This window comes from Xiphophorus couchianus, chromosome 13 (assembly GCF_001444195.1).
Source record: "Xiphophorus couchianus chromosome 13, X_couchianus-1.0, whole genome shotgun sequence".
Taxonomy (NCBI): domain Eukaryota; kingdom Metazoa; phylum Chordata; class Actinopteri; order Cyprinodontiformes; family Poeciliidae; genus Xiphophorus; species Xiphophorus couchianus.
In genome coordinates, this window is record NC_040240.1 from 19,068,972 (window position 1) to 19,090,871 (window position 21,900).

A 21,900-nucleotide genomic window follows, 5' to 3' on the forward strand; every position below is an offset into this window, starting at 1 on the left:
GAAAACAACTTTGATTTGTTCGGTAACACAATGAAAACGCCGGAATAAAGTTTGTTTTGGTCTGTGGCCTCAAAAGATGGCGCCGAGCGACTGCGCCAGACATCAGTTCCAAAGCTCTATTGTCTCCCCCTGCATGTCTCACTCACAGCTGACAGTTGGCAGAGAGGATTATTTATCATAGCAACGGAACTCAGGAGGCTATTGGCTGCTGCTTAGGACTACAAATACGCATCACTGTAGTTCTAACTATGGTGGAAGACTCAGTTAAAACAGAGGAGGACTGAGCTGCCATTTAGAACGACTTGCTGCTATGGGCTGTATAGAACTGATCTAACCCAAACACTGTTACACATGGGAGAACTTTGGCCCTTTGAAATGAAGCTTACTTAAAATTTCAAAATAAAAGCATTGACCATTTTTACATCAAGTAATTGCTATTTTTGGCTTTATGTGACTGGTTTAAACAAACCACTGTTCGACATTGGATTACTGTGGCCATTTAATATGAAGCTTACAGGTTTTTCCAAAATAAAAGTCTCAATATCCCCCTCAAGCATTAGCCTTTTAGCTTAAATAAGCTATTAGCTATTTTTATGACTTAGCAATGTTTAGTATACTGAATGGATTAAGTCAATTATAGAAAACATCCTAGTGATGCCCCACATGCTACTGACAGCAATCATGCTAACATTAGCATTTTGGCAAATTTTAGCTGATACACTTACTTTATCATACTGAATGGTGCAAGTCCATGTTAGTGGGTCTCCTTATGCTATTGCTTTCGTTGCAGCTTTCTTTAGCATTGATGCTAATATTCAGCATCAGAAACCTGATGCTGAAACCGACGTGCACACTTTGGCAGGCCCCGGTTAAATTTCTTCAGGAATTTACTAGTTACATTTTACAGCTACTAACACACTATTATTGTTTCATGCTGTTTGCTTTACTAACCTTGCGCTGCATTGTTCACATTTCTCCTGTTTTCAAAAGTAAGTTTGATTAGTTAAAGGAGGAAAAGCCATAAAAGGTCATTTTATTTCTACATCAATAAGCCATTTTCACAGCGTAATTGTGATTCCTGCGTTCATTTACCGGTTAACAAAACATTTATACGGGAAAAGAACATTTACTAAAATGATCCTCATACAGAAAGGTGCAGACATTTAGACCTTAACCTGCATCCAAACGCTGGTGGTTCCTACCTATTCGGTGTAAGATTATCTGGGGCCTCCGGGAGAAATCCAGCAGTCTGCGATGATCATCCATCTCTTCCTCCGACTTGACGATGATTTCTTTAAACTCTGTGAATGTTTCTTCAGCAGCAGTTAACGGCTCGTTGATAAACCTTTTAGAAAACTCTCGAACATTCAACGACACAGACATCATACGCCATCTTCTCTTATTTCCACTTCCTCTTCTCCCACCCCTCCTCTTCTTCTTCTTCTATTGATTTTATCGGCAGCTTGTATCCATTATTGGTGCACTACTGCCATCTCTTGGATCTCAATACTTATTCCTCAAATTATAATAAGTCCAGTATTTTTTAAAGAACAAAATATCTTTCCTTTTCCTTCATTACTATTTAACTGAGCAACCACATTCTCAGATTTCAATTTTCTATTAAAACCTGTTTCCATATTCAGTAATCTTCTTTGATTCACATATTTTTACTACTAATAAAAACATGTTCAATCGTTTATCCAGTATTACACCAATTACATAAACCAGTAAGATGTTTCCCCATCTTAGTGCCAATCAAAAAACTATGACCAGTTCTTATTCTATTTATAATTATCTTCTCTTTCCTGTTTATTCATCTAATTATAACATAAACTGTATTTTGTATCCAAATGTCTTCCTTTTTTTTAATTTTCCCACCTCATTTTCTATAACTTCTTACTTTTGCCTTCAGATTTAGATCATTTTATTGTCATATCAAAATCTTCTTTTTTAACAGCCTTCTTAGCCAACCTGTCTGATCTTTCATTACCCAAAATACCTACATGAGCAGGACTCCAAAATAATATGACATTTTTGTTTTGTTAGTCTATGATGAACAACCATAACCTAAAATAATATATTTTGGGGATTATTTGTACTTCCGTTTTCAATATACAGTCAACATTGCAGATAATGAATCACTACAAACTATTATTTTATTAAATTAGTATCCTCCACCTTTTCTAAAGCTACTAATGTAGCACATAAATCTACTACATATATACTCAAATAATCAGATGTTCTTTATTAAATGTTAATCTTTAATCCAGGAATCACTACTGTAACACTAGAAACTTCAGTTTTTGGAGCTTGTGAACCATCAGTATACAATTACAAATAATCATTATATTTATTCTGTATTCTATTATAAATTTTTGGGCAAATATCTGTAATATTTCTTTTCCTAATATCTGATAATCTGATTCACCTGTGTGAATCATCATATGCTGAGTTAAACAATATTTTTTACTAAAATATTTTCCACAGTTCACACATGAAAAAGGCTTTTCACCCGTATGAGTTCTCATGTGAGCATCAAAAACAGATTTGAAAGTCAAATCACAGATGACACATGAGAATCACCCAAATTTAATTTAATTTTAATTCTATTTAATTTTGAGACTTTGGTTGTTGTTTTTATTCCTTCATGCATGCAAAAGTTTTAAAATAACTTGCAGAATTTACAATAGTATGCTATGCTATATAGAGAGCACAGCAGAGACAGACTTATAAATGGAAACACAAAAACATTACAGATACAGTACAAAATATAATAACTAAAACTGCAACAAAGGGATGAATATTTTAGGTTTAACATGTATCGGTGAGAAATACCTATTCGGTGTAAGATTATCTGGGGCCTCCGGGAGAAATCCAGCAGTCTGCGATGATCATCCATCTCTTCCTCCGACTTGACGCTGATTTCTTTAAATAGTCGTCAACAGGAGTTAACTGCTCGTATATAAACTTGTTTAAAGAAACACTCAAACTCAGCAAGGCAGACTATACACCACCTTTTCTTTTTCTCCTATTTCTCCTTCCTTCTCTTCTTTTTGGGGGGGGATTTTATGACTGTCGCCTTTCATATTGTTGCATTACTGTCACCTTCTGGATAATAGGATCATCACATCTAAAAATTTCTCATATATTGCTTTGAAAGACGCTTAAGTAAAACAAATACAATATTAGTATTCCAGTTATCTGCAAATCTATTCATCCATCCATTTTCTTTGCACCTTTGTCCCTAGTGGAGCTGGGAGGGGTGCTGGTGCTGGTGCCCATCTCCAGCCAGACATTTCAGGCGAGAGGCGAGGTCACCCTGGACAGGTCACCAATGTGTCTCTGCAAATTCAGGGGTCATATAGTCCTCTGACTCATATTTTCTACATCCTGCAACATGTTTCACTTTTACAGTTTATTTATAACTCCACCAAATAAGAAGAGCAAGAAATTCAAAATCTACACATAATTATTTCTTAAACCTGAGATACTCATCTGCTCCTTGTACACTCATATTTATTCTGACATCTGTATAAATGTAGTTTTGATGCATTATTGCTCAGACTGGAACACTTAACTTTTTTATCAACATTAGCTTTTGTTATAGACTCATTTTGCTGGTTTGGGGGAGTTGCAGGTGGGCATCTGGGGGTCTGTGGCCCTCTTTGGTGACTCTGGGGATGACTTCTAGTGTTTAGAGGAGAGTGCAGTTGTAGCCACTGTGGTGCTCCTGGGGTTCCACGCTCAGATCTCTGCAGCTCCAATCTTTCATGTCTGTGGCTCCCTACACTCATTATTGAACATTTTATGGAGAAACCTTATTTACACAAGCACACTCACACAGAGATTAGCTTGCAGTGTGTTCAGATACAGTACGTTGGGCTGCAATTGTCCAACACATTTTGTATGAACCAGTTCCATTCACTTTCCAGTTATGTGCTATTTTTAGTTTGTGGTGAATCTTGGATTTCTTTTAAAGTACAAATGTACACTCAACTATCCTAGTAGATTCTATTTTTGATTTTTTTTTTTAAACTACAAAATGTCTCTATTGAACAAGAATAATTCAAATCAATCCCTCAAGTCTAATCTTGTGAGAATGTTCTGGAAGGGAGTCCATGTCTGGTCATTACAAAGCATACCATACATGGAGAATACTTCTACGTATGACTCCTCAAATGTTCAGCTATCTGATGTTTTAGATCAATGTTTCTCAAACGTTTTCAGGCTGAGGACCACCTAACCCATTTAGCAAACAGTCAGAGGACTACCTAACCTGACATTGCCCCCACAGTCATACATCTTAATATCTGATATCAGCTGCAAGCTGAAATGAAAATATTAGACTCTTAATTCACATATTATTGTTTTCTTTGTTCATCCTAATGAGAAGAGTGGTGCTGTTTGGTAAGTGTGACTGGCCACCAGAAAGCCATGAACAGGTCTACTTGTTCATTTTGAATTATTCACTGATTCTGAAAGTGTCTAAACTTTCCAAAGGTGTCAAACAAATGGAAATAAAGAAGTTGTTCTTTACCACCAAGTGTTGTGTGCATTAATAACATTTAGGGCTATTTGTGATTTAGAAGCACAATTAAAGAAAAATAGACTTGAGTTGCTTTGACAGAAACAAAAAACTATTTTCTGCACCACTGAATATTAACCAGTTTCTAGCAATTGTATTTATTTATTGTATTTCTTTAATATTTTTCAATTAAATAAAAATAACAATAGCTGTTGACCTGAAAACAGAGCATTATTCATTACAAAGCAAAGTCATAAAAAACAAAGAACAGTTCTGACTAACTGGAGCAATTCCAGCCGCTAACCGTTCAGGGGAATCCAATTGCCAGTGAACGTCACATCAACACTCAGCAGCTGTAACTCGGCTTCGTCTGGTCATATAATATACCTGGAGTTTTCTTTCCATCGGTATCTGCAGCTTTTCTTTTGAGTAACCCGGTTTTAAGCCATTATTTTTAAGACAATCCTTAGGTAAGCTAGCCGTAGCGTCACAGCACGGCAGATAAACAGTTGTTTACATGCAGTACCTCGCGGACCACTGGGGGGCGCCTGCAGAACACCAGTTTGAGAAAGATTGTTTTAGACAAAAACACTTTCCACAGAAAATGGCTTTTCACCAGTATGAATCAACATGTGCTCAGTTGAATAATGTTTTCGACTAAAACTTTTTCTACAGGTCACACATGAAAATTGGTTTAGGGCATCTGGGGGTCTGTGGCCCTCATCTGGAGAGGGTCATTGGTGACTGCGGATGACTTCTACCAGCCGCATATGATGCATTTAGAGGAGAGTGCAGTTGTTCCAATCTCCTTCATGTTATTACAACTAAGACGAGAGAAAAAGTCATTTATGGAAATCAGTCACACATACTTTGTACAATCAATGAATGAAAATTAGTTTGTGAGGAATCTTGAACTTTCTTTAAAGTACGAATGAATTTTATTTAATTTGAAAATATTTTAAATAGGTACAGTAAGACTGGGTAATATAACTTGAACTAACTGACAGCGTCAGTTTCAATCTCATCTTGCTTTAAAGACAAACCTATCGCAATTATATTTTGTATAGATTCATTAAAAACAATCACGCATTCCAGTACATTCCATTTTTTCTTAAAAAAAAAAAACTATAAACATAACCCACAAAAAATTTCTCCACTGTACAGAATAATAAAAGTCAATCCTGCTAGTCCAATCTCATTAGAATGTTCTGGCAGGGAGTCCATGTCCGGTCAGACTCTGTTAACTGTACTAAACATTACTAAAATGAACAATTTTCCCTCAGAATGATAACAGCTCATAGATCCATGTTTCTCTTTTGGATTCTCCACAGATTTTCAGTTTTTAAGAATTTTGCGCTACAGAATATGCCAGCAAAGAAACAAAATTCAGGGTAGCTCATCACTAAGTAGGTGACACAAGTCATACAAGGAAAATACTTCTACAACTTTTCACCTAAGTGGCTCCTCATGTGGAGAGTTAAGTCGTATTTTTGACGATAACTTTTTCCACAGGTCACACATGAAAAAGGCTTTTCACCAGTGTGAATCCTCATGTGCCGAGTTAAATGCTGTTTTTGACGAAATTTTTTTCCACAGATCCCACATGAAAACGGCTTTTCATCTGTATGAATTCTCATGTGAACACTGACAGACAATTTGAAAGTGAAACGTTTTCCACAGGTCACACATGAAAACGGCTTTTCACCTATATGACTCATCATATGCTTACTTAAACTACGTTTTTGACAAAAACATTTTCCACAGGTCCCACATGAAAACGGCTTTTCACCAGTGTGAATCCTCATATGCTCAGTTAAACCTTGTTTTTGACTAAAACCTTTTCCACAGTTAACACATGAAAAAGAGTTTTCACCTGTGTGAACCGTCATGTGCTGAGTTAAAAAACGTTTCTGACTAAATTTCTTTCCACAGGTCACGCATGAAAAAGGCATTTCACCTGTATGACTCCTCATGTGGTCAATTAAACTATGTTTTTGACAAAAACCCTTTCCACAGGTCCCACATGAAAACGGCTTTTCACCTGTGTGACTCCTCATGTGCTGGGTTAAACTATGTTTTTGACAAAAACACTTCCCACAGGTCGCACAAGAAAATGGCTTTTCACCAGTGTGAGTCCTCAGATGCTGAGTTAAATCCTGTTTTTGACAAAAACCTTTTCCACAGTTCACACATGAAAATGGCTTTTCACCAGTGTGAATCCTTATGTGCTTAGTCAAATCTTGTTTTTGATAAAAACCTTTACCACAGGTTACACATGAAAACGGCTTTTCACCGGTGTGAATCCTTATGTGCTTAGTTAAATTCTGTTTATGACTAAAGCTTTTTCCACAGTTCACACATGAAAACGGCTTTATACCCGTATGAGTTCTCATGTGAGGCTCAAAAGCAGATTTGAAAAAGAAACGTTTGTCACAGATGACACATGAGAAAGGTTTTCTTCTTTCCTGATTTTGGTTCTTAGCTTCAACTGCTTCCCGGAAGATGACTTGTTTCTTGTTTGGTTCTGATTCAATGTGGTTTCTTTGCTCACCAACAGGAACCACTATGCAGGTATCAGTCTCTTGTTTTAGCTCAAGCTGCTGACTGTAGTAACCTTCTTTCTCATCCACTTTTTTTTGCTGATGTTCTAGAACCTCCTGCTCTTCTTTTATCTGCTGATGTTCTAGAACCTCCTGCTCTTCTTTTATCTGCTGATGTTCTAGAACCTCCTGCTCTTCTTTTATCTGCTGATGTTCCAGAACCTCCTGCTCTTCTTTTATCTGCTGATGCTCTAGGACCTCCTGCTCTTCTTTTAGCTGCTGATGTTCCAGAACCTCCTGCTCTTCTTTTATCTGCTGATGTTCCAGAACCTCCTGCTCTTCTTTTATCTGCTGATGTTCCAGAACCTCCTGCTCTTCTTTTATCTGCTGATGTTCTAGAACCTCCTGCTCTTCTTTTATCTGCTGATGTTCCAGAACCTCCTGCTCTTCTTTTATCTGCTGATGCTCTAGGACCTCCTGCTCTTCTTTTATCTGCAGATTTTCAGGCCATTCCTGTTCTTGTTTCACCTGCAGAGGTTCTAACTCGTCCTTGTCCAGAGTGAAGCTCCTCTCCTGGTTACATATCTGCTCCTCAGAAACGTTATGTTGCAGGCAATCTGGGCAAGAAAACACAGAAAAACAAAGAATGGTTTACTTTATTAAAGTAAATGAGAAAGGAATTTCATTTAGGTCTGTCCAACAAATCAATCAAACAGCTGCAGCTGATCCAGAATGCTGCTGCTCACGTTCTCACTAAAACCAGGAAGATAGAGCACATAACACCAGTTTTAAAGTCCCTACACTGGCTCCCTGTAGCTCAAAGAATAGACTTTAAAATACTGTTGTTAGTTTATAAATCACTGAACGGCTTAGCACCACAATACATTAAAGATCTGCTGTTGTTGTATCAACCTTCCAGACGTCTCAGGTCTTCTGGTTCTGGTCTGCTCTGCATCCCCAGAACCAGAACCAAACGAGGAGAAGCAGCTTTCAGCATCTATGCACCACAAATTTGGAACAAACCTCCAGAAAACTGTAAAGCAGCTGAAACACTGACTTCTTTTAAATCTCAACTGAAAACCCAACTGTTTAGAATTGCATTTGAAATGTAATCAATTACAAATTTATTGATGTAACTTGACTTAATGATTGATTCTATATTGCATTGTGATTCTGTGTTTGTAATGATGTAAAGCACTTTGAAATGTCTTGCTGCTGAAATGTGCTATACAAATAAAATTTGATTGATTGATTGATTATCTAAGAGCAAGTCCTTAGAAGTGCTCTGCTCAACAGTCGCACGGATGTCGTCAGGAAAGGAGCAAGGGGGGAAGGAGTATATGGCAAAGATGGGTAGGGAGGGCGCAAAGAAAAAAAGTGTAAGGTTTCGCCGAGAACCAGAGTGCTTGTTTACAACTGTGAAGTAACACTGACCTTGTGAACTTTCACTGAGACATTCTAACGCAAGGGCATCAAACTCATTTCATTTTGGGCCATATTAAAAATCTGAATGTGGGACGTACTGTGGTGGCGCAGGGCTGTAGCAAGCCCCACATTTGGAGGCCTTAGTTGATCAAATTTTCTCCAAGAGAAAACTGGGTGCAGGAGACACTTTGGTGTTTTATAACAGCTTGATATAGAGGATACTCATGGTTGTCCATAATGTTCTTTATGTGATGAAGAATTCTTTGCACTGTAATTTTCAGAGGGTCCAGAGTATCTGGCTTGTTAGCCAATTTCGATCAATGGAAGAGATGGTCTGAAGATCCTCCTTCTATTCCCTCAGTTTTGGTCCTTTGTCTGGCTCTCTGTCTCCCTCTGGACACAACCAGAGGGATACACCCTGGATTTATTCATGATAACAGGATTTCTGCTGTTTGGAGCTTGCAAATAACTGGCTTATCCACAAATTTGTGACGGACTTGACCAAACTAGTGAACACTCAGAATATTGGTGTGGACAGACTCAAGTTGGATGTGAGTCTTGCTGAGACTCGCAGCCCAGCTGAGGACTCAAACTCCCTAATGGACTGAAGTAGATCTTGAAGACGTTGCCTGACCTAAGACATTCTATATCTGAATGGGCTTTTCCCGTGTTGCCTTGGAAGGGCTGCATTTTTCCAATCTCCTTGAAGATATGTAAACATAACGCTGCTTCCCACCTCACCCCCTCCTGTTATCCATGCAGCTGTGGAGCTGAGCGCTCCCAAGGACATTCTTTGATAACATCTTATCGGACTTCTGCCGGGAGGCTGAGCAACGTGGTTTCATGGCCCTGTGATGTCACCGCCTTCACTCATGTCTTTGTTTTGTCTGAATGTTGCCATGTGCCCTAATGTGTCCTTTTCTCTTTTTATTTTATTTTGTCAGAAACTGTGGAGTACTCACTTTTAACCCAGAAAAGGAATTTGAACAAACTTGGAATCCAGAAAAACTACCTTAGCAACTACTTTTTAGAGTCCTATTCTTGCAAACCAGAAAATTAATTAGACCAGCGCATACTTACTTACTTATACTTATCTGCCAACCCTTAATAGGAGTATCTGGTTTATTTACTTTGGATCAACATTTTTAGGTGTTTCTTCGTTTGCTCTTTCTTTTGGTTTGTTATTTTGTTTGGATTTCCTTTTAAATTCCTGTAAAGTACTTTGTATTGCCTTGTTGCTTAAAATGTGGCTAATTGCTGAAAATGAGTGAGGAGAAGAACACAGGGGAACAGGAAACACTGAAGAATAACTTAAAGAGTAATAACTAAGAAATAAACACAACTGGAAACACTAGTTGTGGACTGTCACAAGGAAAACAAAAACGAGAGATCCAGCCACAATAAGTAACATTAAATAATGAAACTAGAATAACCATTAAGGACTAAACTACAGTGAACTAGGACATAATTGTTAAACAGAAAAAACACAAAATGAAACAAAATAATAACAGAGCGTCCATTTTGTGTAAGTATAGAGACTGGTACAGGACCAGCATGCACTGGGTTTTCACCAGAGCAGGAGAGGAAACTATGAAAAATTTGATCTTTATTATTTGCTAACGGAAAAAACAACATTAAAACAATCTTCATGGTTTTTTGCACATTAAACTTCTTTTTCCTACGTACGAAGCATCACCTCAATGCAGCAGTGGTTTGTTGATTGGGCTTTTCTAACATATTTGCTTTGACAAACAGTCGCTACTACAATTTATTTATTACAAATTAAAGGAGGAAAAGCCATAAAAAAATGTGATTTTTTTTCTCTACATCAATAACCCATTCTCACAGCGTAGTTGTGATGTTTGCGTTCATTTATCTGATATCAAAACATTCATACAGGAGGGGAACAGTTGCTAAAATGATCCTCATACACAAAGCTTCATACATTTAGACATTAACCTGAATCCAAACGCTGCTGGTTCCTACCTATTCGGTGTAAGATTATCTGGGGCCTCCGGGAGAAATCCAGCAGTCTGCGATGATCATCCATCTCTTCCTCGGATTTGACGATGATTTCTTAAAAGTCTGTCGATGTTTCTTCAGCAGGATTAACTGATCATTGAGAAACTCGTTGAGACAAAACTCTCAACAGCTCAGCAACTTCTTATTTGCGCCATCTTGTTGTTCTTCCTCCTATTCTTCTTGTTTGGGATTTTATGACTGTCGGCATTCACATTGTTGCATTACCGCCCCCTTCTGGATAATAGGAGCGGGTGACGTGTCTTGGCCAAGGACCATCTACTGGGATGAAACATAAGGCGGTAAACATGCTAAAGAAAAACTCACAACTTGTAAATGAAACATTACATTTAATTAGTTTCTAAGACATTAGTATAACTTAGATCTATCTAAATACACATAAACCATTTCAATATAAAAAGACAGTAAAATTTAAGAGAAAACAGCTCAGCAGGAAAGACCAAAATATTATTACAATTAAGTTGAGAGAATCAGCAAATTATTGTGGTTAAGGTGTCGACGCCTCAAGGCTGCAGGTGTTCCATCTGTGACCTATTTGTCAGAAACTGCCTGAACTTCTTGTCTTTTTCTATTCTTGTATGTTCAAGGAACTCAGCCATAGGCTGTGTGGTCAACTCTGTATAAGAGGAAGCCCTGAGCGACAGAGAACTCAGAGACTCCTTTGACACTCGTGTGTGTTCACTCTTGACGCTCACTGTGTGTTAATGGGATTTTCTCCAATTGCAATTGCTGTAATAAACTTGTACTTTTGCTCTGATGTCTGCCTCCTAGATTGATGTTGCTTTAACAACCCCTTGAACTTTTCCATATTTTGTCACATAATAAATGCATACGTAAATATATTACATTGGAATTTTATGTGAATAACCAACATAAAGTGGGATACTATTGTGAAGTAATACTGATCATGTGAACTTTGACTGGGCCATTCTAACACATGAATATGTTTTGTTTTAAACCATCGCATTGTAGCCCTGACTTCATGTTTAGGGTGGTTGTCGAGCTGGAAGGTGAACCTCCGCTCCGCTGTATTTTTTCCGTTTTCAAATGTCACTCTCTGTAGTTATAAAGAGGGAAAAGACAGGAAGAAAAAAAAGCACAACGGAGGTCAGTGGCTCCCAGGCGCGTGCAGAGGGGGGGCTTAGTGGCATTGAGTCCCTGCCCCTTTTATCCTTGATGCCCCTAGTGCCCTTTTTGAGTTTTTTTTTTATTATTATTATTTTTTTTTATCTGTATGTCAGAAGGCCTGTTTGCGCCCCTCAGCAATAATATTTAGCTAAGTATAATAATTTAGTAAAAATAAACTAGTCTGGCTGCCCTCAGTCTAATAATGACTCTCAGAGCCTCCATGTTGTTCAGACTCCGGGTCCATGGTGAGGAGGAGGCAGATCTGTGTCCTCTAACTATCAAATTATGGGCAAGAATATTTTTTCATACACTGGTTTGTGATTAAAAATGTAGGTCTGATGTTGACGTTAGAAAAACTGTTTCTATTTATATTTTTATAATCGTCCTTGCAATAGCAGGACAAAACCCGCCTCGCCCCTAAACTCTGAAATGCTGCAGAGAAACTTCTGACTTTAACGTCAACATTCTGCTCAAGGCCCGGTTCGCTACAGGCAGCTTGAGTCGGTCCACTGATAGATAGAAAGAATATCTGTCTTTATATCAGACATCCTGGTATAAGACATGGTACTGCGACTGTTACCGCGAGTCGCGACGCAGCTCACAGCCCCGGTACCACCTGGTACCACCTGGTACCACCCGGTACCACCTGGTACCACCCACTGACTGTTCGCTCTGCTTCTCCTTAACGTTTCTACTAGGTGGGTTAAAGCTGCTGCTGACGGAATCTGGGCTGGAGGTTCGCGGCTGTAAATAGAACTTATTGCAGAACCTCAAGTGTTAAAGGAAGATTCGGCCCATTTAGAGTTCATAAAATAAACATCAGAGAAAATATTGTAGCAATAATTAGAACCGCAGCAAAAAGCCAAACATGCCACAATGAAATGAATCAAAAAGTCTCCAAAGCATCAGGGGGCTGACATGGGGGCCACCTGGCGGATTCCAGGTAGATTCCAGGTGGATTCCAGGTAGATTCCAGGTAGATTCAAGAGATGCGCATCGCAGCAGCTGTTCCTCCAGGGCCGGCCCAAGGTAATATGGGGCCTTAGACAGAACCCTCCTCCCTCCGGAACCCGTCCTACTAAGAACCTCAGCATCATTGACATGTTTAAATATCGATCAGGTGAATCTGTGAGAGGGAGACCAGGTTTATTGGCAGAGTTTAAAATCAATCACTGATTATTGGTTATTTGCTGTGATGTATTTGTGAACAAACCCAATTCAAACACAAAGATTACACCATATTGTAGCCATGGTAACACAACAATCAAACTATCAAGATGATTCTTTAAACTTTTAAAAAATAAACTTCCTAATTAAATCCTAAATGTACAATTTATTTTTCTCAGCTGAAAGCTTTAAATAAAATATAATAACATTGTCATTCTCTATAATTGATGCTACAGGTTTAGATCTGTGGTCTGTGTTACAATTAAACCATTTCTTGGCGGCCCCTGAGTGTCTGGAGGCCTCTGAGTGTCTGGAGGCCCCTGAATGTCTGGAGGCCCCTGAGTGTCTGGAGGCCCCTGAATTTCTGGAGGCCCCTGAGTGTCTAGAGGCCCCTGAATGTCTGGAGGCCCCTGAGTGTCTGGAGGACCCTGAATTTCTGGAGGCCCCTGAGTGTCTGGAGGCCCCTGAATGTCTGGAGGCCCCTGAGTTTCTGGAGGCTCCTGAATGTCTGGAGGACCCTGAGTGTCTGGAGGACCCTGAATGTCTGGAGGACCCTGAATGTCTGGAGGACCCTGAATGTCTGGAGGCCCCTGAGTGTCTGGAGGACCCTGAATGTCTGGAGGCCCCTGAATCAGTGTTGTATAAAGTACTGAAATCTCAGAGTCAAGTAAAAGTACAAGTACCTCTCCAAAATATGACTTTGGTAAAAGTCCAAGTCACTGACTGAAATGTTACTTGAGTTAAAGTCTTAAAGTATCTGAAACTTCTTGTACTTAAGTATGGAAATTACTGTAAAAATGGATGTACTCAAGTAATGTAATGAAAAGTACAAGTAAAAAGTAAAACAAAGCAAATGCAGTTTGAATGACATTTTTTATATTTTGGTAAACTTGTCAAATACACTTAAAATAATGTACCCAACCAAGTGCAGGCAAAATTAAACCTGCTAATAGATATACCTGCAGGCATCATTTAGTTAAGAAAATTAGGTGCTTTACCTATAGCACAAGGTTAACTTAACCTGCTTTACAACTGAGCCAGCTTCTTAGTATACCCTCCAGGACAGAAAATACAAAGTTTTTGTAAGCCTTACGTTTTCCCTTCAAGTAAGGTCAGTGCTGAAAATGAGAAAAATAAATAGTACAGAAAATGCGGCCAACATGAAGAAAAAGAGCTGTTACGATTACTCTACTTCACAAATCAGTGAATCAGTCAATCCTACAGTCAGTAGGTGGTGCACACAACTGGTCATTATGCAAAAGAAAAAAAGAATTGGGAGGGAAATGCAGCTTATTGTCATCTCTGTAAACCTGGTTTTGAACTTGCATGCCTTTCCTATATTCGTTAAATTTAGTCTAAATTGCTATCGCTATGGCTTCTGTCCCCCCTTGAACAGAGGAGTCTAGGTAGCCTGCTACAGTCAACATTAGGCCTAAGCTAAATACACCACGTGTGGAACTGAAACAATGCCAAACAAAGTTCATTTATGGTCAACGTTTCACAATACAGTAGTGTCTAGTGACCAAGCTATAGTTACTGAAACAAGAGGATTATAACCATTTCATAAGACGTTACCTCGATGGTAGGGTGACCAGACGTCCTCTTTGTCCCGGACATGTCCTACTTTTCAGACCTAAAAATCGTCCGGGATTTTGGTCAATTGCCTCAAAACACATTACATGGCTTACAGTGCATTGTGATTACATTGCCACTCCGTTCCACTACTCCATTCCAGGTTTCTTTATATGGCAAATTAATCACGCCCTTCTCCCCAAATCCAATCACGTTGCATTATGTGTGCGAGTGTGTGTAGGAAAAGTAAAGATACCCCCCCTCTCATCAAAGCCTAAATTGAGGTATTCAGCTGGATAATGTTCAGGTTGGCACCTTAACACTTGCTTGTCAACCTCTCTGGATGTCCACTCAAGGCATCACAATACCAAATTATTATTTTCTTTGCAGTTGTGAAACGTTTAAAACTTCCCATATTATTTCATTCCTCATAAATCATTTGCTTACTTAAACAAGCCACTCTAAAGAGAAAACTGTTCTCTGAATTTAGAAAACTAAAACTACATCAAAATCTTGCCTTATGCGATGATCATGACTTCTCTACTGTCAGACAGACCACAAAACAATCCTCACTCCCTACTTGCATGAACTTCCTCTCACCTACTTTTCTTTCCAGCTTTTAGATAATTCATTATTTTTCATTTTGTTTACTAAATCATTTATTTATTTATCTATACTCTATATCTTCAAAATCTTCTTTTTATTTTCTTTCTGTATTTGGTTGCTTAAGAGGAAAGGAGATGGGGCTTTTTCTGTTGTTGCTCCTCTTCTATGGAACAACCTACTTTTCCAAATTAGATCTGCCCACAGCCTGGATCATTTTAAATCGCTTCTTAAAACTCATTTTTATTCCTTGGCATTTAATTGAACTAGTGTTTTGATACTCTGTTTTTATTCATTTGTGTTATTGTCATTCTTGTGCAGCACTTTGGTGCAGTTTTATGCCTGTTTTTAAAGTGCTATATAAATAAATTTGACATTGCTTTTTTCTTATAACTCCTACCTGAGCTCCTCCCTGCTCTGCTGCCTGATCTGCTTCACTCTTCTTGCTCTCCTGTTTTATCCTAACTTTTCTGATTGCCTTCTTCTCTCTTTTTAGCTCCTCCATCCACTTTTCTAACTCGCCCATTCCTTCACTACTCATATTTTTTTGATTTGATTTTTGTTTTCTGTCGTACTTCATCCTATAACTCAGTCAGTTTTTTTGAGTGTTTAATTGGCCCTGAAAGTTATATTTTTCTATCAATTTATTTAAATTCTTTACTGAGTTAGGGTTTTGTCTTTCCATAAACTTCCGGTCCTTACACTGGAGTTTATCTTTCGGTGTTAATTTGCTATTCCCTTTTCCCATTTTGAGCAATTTAGTCAATTTCGTTCCAGTCTTAAAAACACATAGGGTGGACTCTAAAAGACTGGATCAATTCTTAGCAGGACGGTGATCAATCCCCTGTTGTGGTAATTCCCTCTTCAACCTTTTCAGGTGGGAAATTCTTGCCTACATGCATCCACCAGAGGTTCACCGTTTGCACTCCTGCCGTTTGGTATGAGGACAAATACCTAGTGGTATTTAAATTCCTCCAAGTACTCTCACACTCACACTCACACTTGGTATTACGGGTTTTTCAGTTTACGTGGACTCCGCCGTCCTTCTGTTACTGATTTTTCAGTCCTTCTGTTACCAATCAGTGCCTAGGATTCATGGGGTTTTACAAGCGCAACGACCCTCAATCGTTCGCTCACTTTTTAATTTAAACGCTACTCACTTGTCCCCCCTTCACGGACGTCCCGTCAGCAGCTGGTTTCCAGCAGGCGGGTCGGAGACACAGTCCTGGAAAAGATGTGAGACTCCTAGGGGCCTGCCGTGGCCACGGTCTTCTGATGTCCGTCTCTCCCGCTGGAAACCGCAGGCGTATCGGACTCCGGCTTCGAAGGAGCAATTTATCCATCCATCCATCTTCTTCCGCTTATCCGAGGTCGGGTCGCGGGGGTAGCAGCTTCAGAAGGGAGGCCCAGACTTCCCTCTCCCCGGCCACTTCTTCCAGCTCTTCCGGGGGAATCCCGAGGCGTTCCCAGGCCAGCCGACAGACATAGTCCCTCCAGCGTGTCCTGGGTCTTCTCCGGGGCCTCCTCCCGGTGGGACGTGCCCGGAACACCTCACCAGGGAGGCGTCCAGGAGGCATCCTGACCAGATGCCCGAGCCACCTCAACTGGCTCCTCTGGATGTGAAGGAGCAGCGGCTCTACTCTGAGTCCCTCCCGGATGACTGAGCTTCTCACCCTATCTCTAAGGGAGAGCCCAGCCACCCTACGGAGGAAACCCATTTCTGCCGCTTGTATCCGCGATCTCGTTCTTTCGGTCACGACCCAAAGCTCATGACCATAGATGAGGGTGGGAATGTAGATCGACCGGTAAATCGAGAGCTTCGCTTTTTGGCTCAGCTCTCTCTTCACCACGACGGACCGGTACAGCGCCCGCTTGACTGCAGACGCTGCGCCAATCCGCCTGTCGACCTCCCGCTCCCTTCTTCCCCCATTCATGAACAAGATCCCGAGATACTTGAACTCCTCCACTTGGGGCAGGACAAACCCCATGACCCGGAGAAGGCACTCTACCCTTTTCCGGCTCAAAAAAATGGCCTCGGATTTGGAGGCACTGATCCTCATCCTGGCCGCTTCACACTCGGCTGCGAACCGATCCAGCGAGAGCTGCAGATCACGATCTGATGAAGCCAAAAGGATCACATCGTCATCAAAAAGCAGAGATGAGATCCTAAGGCCACCAAAACGGATCCCCTCAACACCTTGGCTGCGCCTAGAAATTCTGTCCATGAAAGTGATGAACAGAATCGGTGACAAAGCTCAGCCCTGGCGGAGTCCAACTCTCACCGGAAACGAGCCCGACTTACTGCCGGCAATGCGGACCAGACTTTGACACCGGTCATACAGGGACCTGACAGCCAGTATCAAAGGGCCCGGTACCCCATACTCCCGGAGAACCCCCCACAGGGCTCCTCGAGGGACACGGTCGAATGCCTTCTCCAAGTCCACAAAACACATGTAGACTGGTTGGGCGAACTCCCATGCACCCTCCAGGACCCTGCAGGGTGTAGAGCTGGTCCAGTGTTCCACGACCAGGACAAAAACCACACTGCTCTTCCTGAATCCGAGGTTCGACTGTCCGACGGATAGTTTCCAGCAGGCGGGTCGGAGACACAGTCCTGGAAAGGATCTGTGAGACTCCTAGGAGCCTGCGGTGGTCACGGTCTTCTGATGTCCGTTCCTCCCTCTGGAAGCCGCAGATTTCTGCCTCTGCTCTCAAGCTTCATCTGAGTCTTACCCTGCTTTTGTGGTCATTATTTAATGTTATTTCGAAATTAAAATATCCAGGGTGGCACCCAATACCTCAAAGTCCCTGATTGGTACATTTTGATGAAAGTTCTCCCAATTGTCTGAAATATATTTGATTTCTCTTCTTTAGTTTCTTCTTCCGGGGTCTGATTCTTTGTTTTGTCCATCTTCTTCTTTGTCTTGTGGCTCAGCCTTTGAATTTTCTTCCCTGGCTTTAAGTCTGTCCATCTTTAATTTCAGTCCAGCAATTTCTTGATTGAGCTCTTTGTTCACCTTGCCAATCCAGTACAGCTGTTGTGATTTCTCTTTCATTGAATTGTTAAAAAATTTCTTATCTACCATTGTTCCCCATTTTACCTTCCTATTATGGATTGACAGGGCTTTGCTTTCTGATTGTAGTTGTTCAACTGTCCCTTTAGCCTCGTCCAATTCACTATTCAAAGTGCTGAATTGTTGCTTCAAATAATCATTTGTGTTGGCCAGCCTTTCATGTTCTGCCTGCCAGTTGTTATCTTTTTTCCTGGCAGTCAGTCGCTCAATTTTCAGCCTCAGATCTTCAACAGTTTTCTGAAGCTGCTTGTTCTCTCCTGTAAGCTTCCAGCAGCTCTTCTCCAAACTTTCCACGTTCTCCAGCAATACATTTCGTCGCGCCATCGTTGAGTTTTGTTTGAGATTGAAGACCGCAAATGAATTTCTCTGTGGAATCTGGGAATATAAAGACAGGCGGCTGTGATGTCACAGACAGGATGAGTGACATCACAGCTTCACCTCAAAGCCACAAGAAGTCTGTTGTGTGAGGGGGAGGGAGAGGGGGGCGGATGTTGTTTTTTTTTTAACTTTATTCGCAGACATACTGTATAACGACAGAGTTATGCCTCATTTCTTCTGCCTCAAGAAAAAACAAATACAGATAAACATATTCAAGATAAAGAAAAAGCTAAGAGTTCATTTAAAGCAATACAGATTTCAATTGTTTTATTTTCTGTAGCTCTTTTTCTGTCATCTTCATGTCGAATCTTCACATTCAAAGACAAACTCCCAGGATTTTCTGGTTTTTATTCATTTTTATTTTTCACAGATTGTGAGAACATCCCACCTTTAAATGGCTTGTTTTCCGGTAGAGAAGAGACATTAAAAAAAAATTAAAGATAGGCAACAAGATTCTATGAAACAGTGTCATTGTTTTTATTGTTTTATACTTGTGCATATGTATTAATTGTTTTTATCTTGTAACCAGGTTGCTATGTATTGCAAATTTTTTGCTCAGGTCCCTCTTGAAAATGAGATCTAGATCTCAACGGGGTTTACCTGATTAAATAAAGGAATATGAATTACACCCATTGAGTAAATATGAATGCAGCAGCGCCCTCTGCTGTTTGACAAAGGTTAAAAAAAAACCCAAAAACTACTTGCCGCATGTTTACGTTTATTAAGTGTTATGTCACCGAATATCTTACAAAACTCAAACTCTTATGCATCACTTTCAGTGTTGTATAAAGTACTGAAATCTCAGAGTCAAGTAAAAGTATAAGTACCTCTCCAAAATACGACTGGTAAAAGTCGAAGTCACTGACTGAAATGTTACTTGAGTTAAAGTCTTAAAGTATCTGAAACTTCTTGTACTTAAGTATGGAAATTACTGTAAAAATGGATGTACTCAAGTAATGTAATGAAAAGTACAAGTAAAAAGTAAAACAAGGCAAATGCAGTTTGAATGACATTTTTTATATTTTGGTAAACTTGTCAAATACACTTAAAATAATGTACCCAACCAAGTGCAGGCAAAATTAAACCTGCTAATAAATTGTTCCAGTTTTAAAGAGTAGCACATGTTAATGGTTTTGAACTTGCATGCCTTTCCTATATTCGTTAAATTTAGTCTAAATTGCTATCGCTATGGCTTCTGTCCCCCCTTGAACAGAGGAGTCTAGGTAGCCTGCTACAGTCAACATTAGGCCTAAGCTAAATACACCATGTGTGGAACTGAAAGTTGGATGGGGAGTTTTTGTAAGATAGAATTTCCACATCTTCGGGCAGGAATAACATACACTGCATGCAGTACGACGAATCTTTAACACCCACGAAAGAGTATATTGTGTTTAAAGAAGGCCATGGGCTTTCATCACCAGCTGGTGGTTCCCCTGGAGCCGTGTCCGACGTAGTTGCAGTCGTTGTGGTCTCCGTCTCCTCCTCCATGTGGCTGCTGCTGATTGCGAGACTTGCTTTGTGTTTAATGGGAGAAGCGAAACAGGTGTAACCTATTGGCGGTGATGAACAAGCTCAGGCAAGCAGGCTACCGACTTTGTTGCAGTCAATCAGTAGGTGGGGTCAAAACACTTTGTTTCTCTCTCTCGCTTTTTTGTAACGAGTAACTAAACCACACATTGAAAATGTATCGGAGTAAAAGTACGCAATTAAGTTCGGAAATATAGTGAAGTAAAAGTGAAAGTCATCAAAAATTTTCATACTCGAGGAAAGTATGAAGTACTCCAAAATATACTTAAGTAAAGTAGTGAAGTATTTTTACTTCGTTACTATACAACACTGCCCTGAATGGGCCCTACCAGCAGCTACTGAGTTTTCTTTGCCTTGATATCTCAGTCCTATAATTCTAGGTCTCAGAGTTGCTAACATCAAACTATTATATAGAGTTAACCCCTTTGAGCTTTTTGGATCTATAAATCAGTCTGCAGCCAGGTTGTTCTACAGGTTAAATAGATATTATTAGGGCTTCATTAGTAAAATGGCAGCAAATTAGCTTATTTTATAACTCTATAACCTTTGACCTTCTCTCCTCTGGTCTGTTTAACAGCTACAGTCTCAGATCAGCTCAGCCCTCCAGGACTGTCAGCAGCAGAAACAGAAACTTTATACCTGTTGGGGAAAATATAGACTATATTTGCTTTGCATTTCCCCGCATGATGGCAATGATATAGTAGGATCCAATTAGATTCTTGATTAATATGGGTTGTTGCTATGTTGTAGTATAGAGTTTTTGTTCAATGTGCCCCTTTTTTAAATTTGAGCCCCTGCCCCTCCAAAGGTCTCTGCACGGCCCTGCTGGCTCCATTTTCCCTCTACACAAGTATGCTGTTTTCACAATTGTGATGTCTCCGTTCATTTGCTATAAGCAAAATATTTACAGAACAGTTACTAAAACGATGCTCAAACAGAAAGGTGCAGACATTTAGACCTTAACCTGAATCCAAACGCTGGTGGTTCCTACTGTTAAAAAAAGAGGATGATTTAATGCTAACTTTGGACAAAACGTTTGGCTCTTTCCTCTTTAATTTGCCCGGGAACCTCGACGAGCGACGGCGTGCTGCTAAAACGAAACAACAAAGCGTGTTGACGTCACAGATCGCAGAGTTTAATCTCATACAAAGCAATGAACAACAAAGCTGCAGAGGAACAGAGATATGCATTTTCTCATAAGAATAAAGACACACAAGGGGAAGACAAACAAACATAAAACAAAGACAAAAAAGGCAAAAATTAGCGGCCGCTGTCTCTCTCTCTTTTCTTTCCTTACAGGTCATTTTTATACCAAATAGGTGTTTCCCTATTTTATTTATGCAGCCAAGGCGTTTCGTTCTTTGACCTATTAGAAACTCCCTCAGCCCTCAGAGAAACTTAAGAACCGCCCTGATCTACGGCAAAGATTGAAGGCCGTCTGGTTTTCGTTTCAGTAAAAGGGCGGACCACTTAGTGCTCATCTCTGTCTGATACGGGAAGATCCCTGACGCCAAAAGTCCTAAGATGAGATTTCACAGACACCTCTGAAGTCTCTTCCCCCAAACTTCCTTAGTTCTCCCCATTTGAATGTAAATTTTATTGCTCTGTCTGTGGGGGAGGCCCCTGCTTGGCTGAATGCCTGCTATTTCAGCTCCTTCCCAAATGCTCAACACAAAACTATTCCAAATAAGAGTGTTGGCTATACCTTTACACATGTCGTAAGATTAACTGTATTAAGCACCAAAAATAATCATTTTTCCTTAACAGTACCTATTCGACGTTAAGATTATCTGGGGAGTCTGGGAGAAATCCAGCAGTCTGCATTGATCATCCATCTCGTCCTCCGACTTAACGGTGATTTTTTTGAAAGTCTGTGAATGTTTTTTCAGCAGCAGTTAACTGCTTGTAGATAAACTCATTT

At 40.0% G+C, this 21,900-nt stretch overlaps 1 protein-coding gene across 1 annotated transcript in view; it reads right to left on the bottom strand.

The window, feature by feature from the left end:
- The window catches only part of LOC114155762 (gastrula zinc finger protein XlCGF8.2DB-like), a 723,567-nt gene that overhangs the window by 274,076 nt on the left and 427,591 nt on the right, over positions 1-21,900 (bottom strand). The window contains exon 1 of the mRNA XM_028035828.1: positions 10,477-10,687. Within this exon, the coding sequence (XP_027891629.1) occupies positions 10,477-10,540 (64 nt within the window). The 5' untranslated portion in view covers positions 10,541-10,687. Of the gene's footprint in view, positions 1-10,476 lie in introns of the transcript that reaches the window.